Below are 7874 nucleotides of genomic sequence, written 5' to 3'. Positions count from 1 at the left end.
AAATGAGGATAATACTTACATTTGTGTTTGCACCAAACAAATTATTTGGTTTTTACTCATGCCTATTTTATGTCTTTAATATTTATATTGGAGTGCTGAGAACTCAATCATCGGCCGGCTTTTAGCCAGTCAAGTCACAAACATGAAGTCTATATGGAGTTTTGAAGTTATGTTTTTACGATGTAGGGTGAATACCACATGTTTGAGTGTTTACTATTATGGAAACCACTGAGTAGGCACAAATGGGCAATAATATATCACCAAAAGACACCCAGGGATGTTCTTATTTTAGTATTGTCAAAAGGACTGTTAGGAACTAACTTAAGAAAGGACCATAATATCGTATGTCCTCCTTGGCAACATAGTATAAGACATTTTTGTGGATTCTTAGTAAATTAAATAAAAAGGAAAAACTTACATAATCAATCATTATATATTTTCATACAAAATAAGTGATTATGTAGTAGAAAAGGGAAATAACTATGAAATGCCTTAGAGCATGCATATAATTTTTTCTCTTCGAAGTACCAAGGCTCCACAACCTCATCTCTTGAGTTTCTTAGAAATACAGTTTTTGTGGGGTTTGAATATAAAATGGTTGTTCAGTGAATGGTTAGTTTGTATTTTTTGTGAGCACATATGACAGTAAAATTGAAAGAAATATCTGCATCGGAGGAAATGATGCATGCACTTCCTCGTGACACTATTATATGACACAATTCCATGATATATTACCTTGAATGCCAATTTTATTTAATCAAAATACTACTATAATCTAATAAGAATGAATCATGTACATACACACTTTTTTCGCTAAAGATATTGTAGACAAAAACTGAGCTCAGACTGACATGAAATAAACATAAACGTACCCAAATGCTCAAAAGACGAATATGGAAGCCCAGAGAATGAATAGGCCATGCTTGGACAATATTCTTAGTTAGTATTAAGACACGAGAACCTTGGTGCAACCAATAACCAAAGACTATGATATTTCCAAATCACCAAGCGTATACATTTTTCATAGTCATACATGAGGTAATATTTTTTTAATCCATGATGATACTTGAATAAGATCATCAAAATAGGAACTAAGTTGAAGAATCATTATTACCAATCTCACCTATATAATCATGCTTGTATAGCTGAAGAATGGTCCAGGTGATATGATAAGATTGACCAAACAGACGTACCAATTAAATGGAGCAATAAAAAAATGTGCTGATGTCTATAGGTCCCAACAGGTAAAATTCTCAGCGAGTGTCCAGAGTATCCGGTGATATGATAATATTGACCATATGTTTTATGTTCTCCATCCAGACAAAATTTGTCTAAATTTAGATGTACTTAGAAAAAATTAGTGTATAGATACATCCAATTTAGAGTAATGTAAGAAAAAAATTCGAAACAGAAGGAGTAGTAACAATTATATTGAGAAATAAAGGAAGAAACAAAAGGCTCATTGATAATATAAGTGCTGACTTGAGAAACTACATGTTCAGACTGGTTAGCCATTCTCCCTTTCAAATAAAGAACCAAATCATTCCATCGATCTTATTATTTTCCTAACATAGGTAATTATTTAGAATGGCACACCTTAACGACATGTTTACCCAAAAAACAACTATTGTTTTGAGAAAGTAACTCAAATATAATCTTCCTCTGCTTCTCTGAAAGTAGAAAAAGGATTACGTGATACCACTCACAATGCATGCATGGATCAACTCCGATGATGCATCAGCAAGTCATGTTGCCTGAGCTGGACATTAATTTCTTCTTGCCTCACCCCACCAGCCATCGGAGTCCAGGCATGCAGCGTGCAGAATAGCCGGTCGATCGGATGAATTGAGCTAGATTAGTAAAAAATAAACAGCCTACTTTGTAATTAACTAACATTCGTAAATATGTAAATAAGCACCGTCTGCTTTTCTGCCTATTCCTAATCCTGTTTGCTCGTATGTACATATATGCATATGTATCAGTACCTGCGATGAGTGGAAATCTCTGAACCATGTCTTGTCCTTGATATTGTCACGCGCAGTGGCTTCGCTCCTTAGACACAGCTGGATTGAATAACCTGTAAATTGCCGGTTGATCCCTATTGGTGAGAGCAATATCAACACTGGCCACTTAGAGATGCGTAGATCCCAATTCTGTTTTAAGAAGTCCTGCGCGAGCGTCCGTTGCCGATATCTTAGATTTTTTTCCTGCAAGTCTAGGGATAATCAGTTAGGCTTCTTTGACCCTCGATGTGTCCGTGCATGTTCCAATTATCGGATGTAGAATTTGAATCCATCCATGATTTTTTGGAGGAACAACTTATGAGCAGATTAGTTTTAAGATTACGCTAATGCAGGCTTACGTTCAGAGATGAAAAGCATATCAGATGGTAATTAGAGAACACTCCAGATCCTTTCCTCTGATAAACTCAGTGTATTTCAACAGATTGGTTCATACATAGTGTTGGAGTTTTAATATGGGCATTATGGTGTAGTACACCACTTGCCTGTATCCCTTTGTATTCGCCACCATAGGGGCTCTTCCTATGCTATATAAACATGTAACCCGAGCCCCCACAGGGCATCGGTTTCTCTCCACCAACATGGTATCGAGCTAGCTCTTCCTCTCCTAGCTCTGCCGCGACCGATCGCTTTCCACAAAAAAAAAAAAAGAAAAATCCGATCGCCAGCGATCGAGTGCTTCCCTCCCTGCTCTCCCATGGCGGCGTCCTCTTCATCAACAGCGGCGTCACTGGCGGCCGCTCTTGGTTCGCCGCCAACAGAGAAGCTTACCCAGGAAAATTATCTGTTCTGGATGGCGCAGGTTCTCCCTGCCCTCCGCGGAGCGATGGTCATGGACCTGCTTGACGGGTCCGACGCGTGTCCGCCCAGGACTCTGGAGGTTGAAGCTGAAAACACAACACGTATGGTGCCAAATCCAGATTACGCTACTTGGATTTCTCGCGATCAGCAAGTTCTGAGTTGGTTAGTTAAATCTCTGTCCCGTGATGTTCTTACCCATGTGTATACCCTTGAGCACTCTGCTGAAGTTTGGGCAGCCGTGGAAGATCTATGTTCCTCTCACTCCAAGAGCAGAGTGTCGATGATCCGCGGTGCTCTTGCTACTACCAAGAAGAATGATCTCTCTGCCACCAAATACATCTCCAAAATGCGAGGTCTTGCCTCGGAATTGACTGCAGCAGGCCGTGTAATTGATGATGAAGAACTCAAGGAATATATTCTAAACGGCCTTGATGGTGATTATAATTCTCTTGTTGCTTCGGTGAATGCTAATCCGAACACCACTCTCAGCGAGTTATGCTCTCAGCTCAGTGCATATGATTACCGCCAGCAGATGCTCTCTGAAAATGGTCAAGGCAAGGGCTCGTTTTCTTCATCGGCCAATGCAGCAACTCGTCACCAAGGTGGAAATTATCGCCGTCAAGGGTATAATGGAGGCCACGGCAATCAGCGTGGACGCTCTAATGGTCGTAATCAGGGTCGTCGTACCTCCTTCAACAATGGTCGTGGCCGTGGACGTGGTCGCACACCATCTCCCTTTCAAGATACCACTTGCCAAATCTGCGGCAAATATGGTCATGCCGCAAACGAGTGCTGGTGGCGTTACTCGGGCAATGATAAAGATGATGACTCATCAGGTGATCACAAAGGTGCAAACATTGCATCCTATGGAGTTGACACTAATTGGTATATTGACAGTGGTGCTACGGATCATATCACTAGCGAGTTAAACAAACTCTCCACCCATGATACCTACAAAGGGCGTGATCAAGTTCATACTGCAAATGGAAAAGGTATGGAAATCAAGCATATTGGTCATGCAACATTGTACACCCCTCATAATTCCATACAACTCCGAAATATTTTGCATGTTCCTAATGCCTCCAAAAACTTATTATCCGCACATAAAATTGCTCTAGACAACAATGCCTTTGTAGAAATTCACCCTTTTTTCTTCTTGATTAAGGATCAGGAAACGAAGCAAATCCTGTTTAAAGGTCCTTGTCATGGCGGTCTCTACCCTCTTGTGCCTATAGCAACAGGGTCTCAGAAGCATGCCTTCGTCACCGTCAAGCCGTCTTCATCAACATGGCATTGTCGTCTAGGGCACCCATCGTCTTTTATTGTTCAACAAGTCCTTAGGAAAAATAAACTTCTCCACTCGCCTGAAATAAATCCTTATGTTTGTGATCCTTGTCAACAGGCGAAAAGTCATCAATTGCCATACCCTATATCTACAAGTGTCTCTACTGGTCCTTTGGATCAAATTTTTTCTGATGTTTGGGGGCCCGCTCCTGTTTCTGTTGGGAAACATTCATATTATGTGAGCTTCATTGATGATTACAGTAAATTTACTTGGATCTATTTACTCAAACGGCGTTCTGATGTTTACCAAGTCTTTCTTAACTTTCAACAACTTGTTGAACGAAAGTTTGGTCGAAAAATAATCACCATGCAAACTGATTGGGGTGGTGAATATACAAAACTTAATGCCTTCTTTCAAAAAGTAGGAATCTCACATCATGTTTCTTGCCCTCACGCTCACCAACAAAATGGTTCCGCTGAGCGTAAACACCGACACATTGTTGAAGTCGGTCTTGCTTTGCTTGCTAATGCCTCTATGCCATTAAAATTTTGGGATGAAGCTTTTCTCACCGCCACATATCTTATAAATCTATTACCCACCAAAACTCTGAATTATGAAACCCCTACAACAAAACTCCTCAATATCACTCCTAACTATGATTCCCTTCGAATTTTTGGTTGTGCATGTTGGCCCAATCTCCGTCCATACAATACACGCAAACTATCTTTTCGATCGAAAAGATGTGTCTTCTTGGGCTATAGTCCTCTACACAAAGGGGTAAAATGTTTAGACATATCCACCGGTCGTGTTTATATCTCTCGCGACGTAGTGTTCGATGAGAATATTTTTCCCTTTCATTCTCTTCATCCTAATGCGGGCGCCCAACTTCGTAAAGAAATTCTTTTGTTGCCACCAGATTTGTCTCACTCATCACCTAACAATGAGGGGTTGCATGTTGCTGATCCGATGCATATTGTTCCTACTGTTCCTTTTGCTGAGCCTTTGCAGATGCCTGAAGAAAATACAGCAAGGACCAGCACAAATATCAGTTCAAATGCGCATGAAATATCAAATACAGATGAAGAATCATTTGGCAATCATTGGCATCAGAATGGCACGGACTCTAATGCTGATTCTGCTGAAAATTCAGCACCTGCAGACTCACCTGGTCGGGCATCTTTCTTGGAGCAGCAGCAGCGCACGCCTGACCATCCATGGCGCGACGCGTCACCAGGGGACCGCTCCTCGTCGTCACGCGTTGAAAGCGAAGCGTCCGCCAACGCACGCTCGGCCTACTCTCCTGGGCAGGCGGCCCACTCACCTGGCACCGACAACACGTCAGGAGACAGCTCTGCTGTGGGCCAAGATTCGGCAGTGGATCCGGCTTCCCCCAGATCTTCTGCGCATTCTCAAAATGAATCCGATTCTGGAGGACCTTCTGCGAATAGTCCTGTACAATCTCCTGTACAACCCCCGCCAATGGCACGTACCCGTCTACAAAATGGTATTCGAAAACCAAGAGTCTTCACTGATGGTACTATTCGGTATGGTATGCTCACCTCCACCGGGGAACCTCGTAATATTCGTGAGGCACTTGATGACAAAAATTGGAAGAAGGCAATGGAAGATGAATATAACGCTTTGCTACAAAACAAGACATGGCATCTTGTTTCCCCTGACACTTCACGCAATATAATTGATTGTAAGTGGGTATATCGCATTAAGAAAAATGCTGATGGCACCATTGATAGGTATAAAGCTCGACTTGTTGCAAAGGGGTTTAAGCAAAGATACGGTATTGATTATGAAGACACCTTCAGTCCCGTTGTGAAGGCAGCCACCATCAGAATTGTATTGTCTATATCAGTGTCAAGGGGCTGGTGTCTGCGGCAGCTAGATGTAAAGAATGCGTTCTTACATGGCATTCTGGAAGAGGATGTTTATATGAGACAACCTCCTGGTTTTGAGGATTCTTCCGCTCCGCATCATATTTGTAAACTTGATAAAGCTTTGTATGGCTTGAAACAAGCCCCTCGAGCTTGGTACTCTCGTCTAAGTGCCAAACTACATATGCTTGGATTTATCCCCTCCAAAGGCGATACCTCATTATTTCTATACAACAAGGCCAGTATATCCATTTATGTTCTCATCTATGTCGATGACATTATTGTGACAAGCTCATCTGAACAAGCTATCTCTGCTCTACTTCGTGATTTAAGTGCCAATTTTGCTCTCAAGGATCTTGGTGACTTACACTACTTCCTTGGTATTGAAGTTAAGAAAACATCCAATGGTTTGGTTTTGACCCAACAAAAGTATGCTGCTGATCTTCTTGCAAAAGTTGGCATGAGTAGTTGTACATCATGTCCAACGCCTCTTTCCATCAATGAAAATTTATCTTTACATGATGGAACGCCTCTTGGTCCCGAGGATAGTACTCAATACCGCAGCATCATTGGTGCACTTCAATATCTTACATTAACTCGTCCGGACCTATCTTTCTCAGTGAACAAAGTGTCTCAATTTCTTCATGCTCCTACAACCACACATTGGACAGCCGCAAAGAGAATTTTACGCTATGTAAAAGGTACAATGAATCTTGGACTTACGTTCCAACGATCCTCATCTACCCTTCTTAGTGCATTTTCAGATGCAGATTGGGCTGGCAATCTTGATGATAGACGTTCTACTGGAGGATTTGCCATCTTTTTTGGACCAAATTTGGTCTCTTGGACTGCTCGTAAACAAGCCACAGTCTCTCGTTCAAGCACCGAGGCAGAATATAAAGCATTAGCAAATGCTACAGCTGAAATTATTTGGGTTGAGGCTATACTCCGAGAACTTGGGGTCTCTCTCAACACAACACCGTGTCTTTGGTGTGACAATCTTGGTGCTACCTTTCTCTCTGCAAATCCAGTCTTCCATGCTCGCACAAAGCATATCGAGATTGATTACCATTTCGTTCGAGAGCGTGTTGCGGCCAAACTACTAGACATCAAATTCATCTCTAGCAAGGATCAGCTTGCAGATGGTTTTACAAAAACTTTGTCTGAAAAAAAGTTAGACGAGTTCAAACGTAATCTAAACCTCTCCTCAGGCTTAGATTAAGGGGGGGTGTTGGAGTTTTAATATGGGCATTATGGTGTAGTACACCACTTGCCTGTATCCCTTTGTATTCGCCACCATAGGGGCTCTTCCTATGCTATATAAACATGTAACCCGAGCCCCCACAGGGCATCGGTTTCTCTCCACCAACACATAGGAAAAATATTGGATCAATCGTAGATGAGAAAACAAAATCCCATGCATGAATCCAGCTGCTAGCTCCTTGATTAGATACAGATACACATACTAAACATGTAATCGTTAAACTGTGACTTGGCATGGTACATCGGAGGTAGTAGAATAGTAAAAGTGCAGATGTCGATGGAACAAATCTAAAAAATTGAAGAAGATGGGGCGGCCACTCCACGTACCAGAAATCGTACTAATTCAAGGAAGTTGGACTGGACCGGCCCTCTTCGCCTGCGATCACACCCCCGATCAGATCAAGGCCATGATACGCTCCTTTGCATGGATCTTTCAGGGCAATAAACGCGCGCACAGGTAGAGGAGAAGTATGCAGCGATCTGGTATCTTGCACCGCACCGAGGGAATCATGGCGACCTTGTGGATCTCCTAATGCATGTTTTATAATAGAGAAAGAGATGAGTCGTACTCATATGATGGCATTGGTGGGTAAATTTGATGAACTCTTTTTTTTCTTC

At 41.9% G+C, this 7874-nt stretch overlaps 1 protein-coding gene across 1 annotated transcript; it reads left to right on the top strand.

The window, feature by feature from the left end:
- The first annotated feature begins 2718 nt into the window (after nt 1-2718).
- On the top strand, nt 2719-7215 carry LOC139839354 (uncharacterized). The gene is made up of 2 exons (XM_071829408.1): nt 2719-3814; nt 5024-7215. The coding sequence occupies exons 1-2, from the start codon at nt 2719-2721 to the stop codon at nt 7213-7215; spliced, it is 3288 nt and encodes a 1095-aa protein (XP_071685509.1).
- Nucleotides 7216-7874: the final 659 nt, after the last annotated feature.

The sequence above is a fragment of the Lolium perenne genome, chromosome 4 (assembly GCF_019359855.2).
Source record: "Lolium perenne isolate Kyuss_39 chromosome 4, Kyuss_2.0, whole genome shotgun sequence".
Taxonomy (NCBI): Eukaryota; Viridiplantae; Streptophyta; class Magnoliopsida; order Poales; family Poaceae; genus Lolium; species Lolium perenne.
The sequence above is the reverse complement of the archived record's forward strand: the minus strand, read 5'-3'. Positions and strand labels throughout refer to the sequence as shown.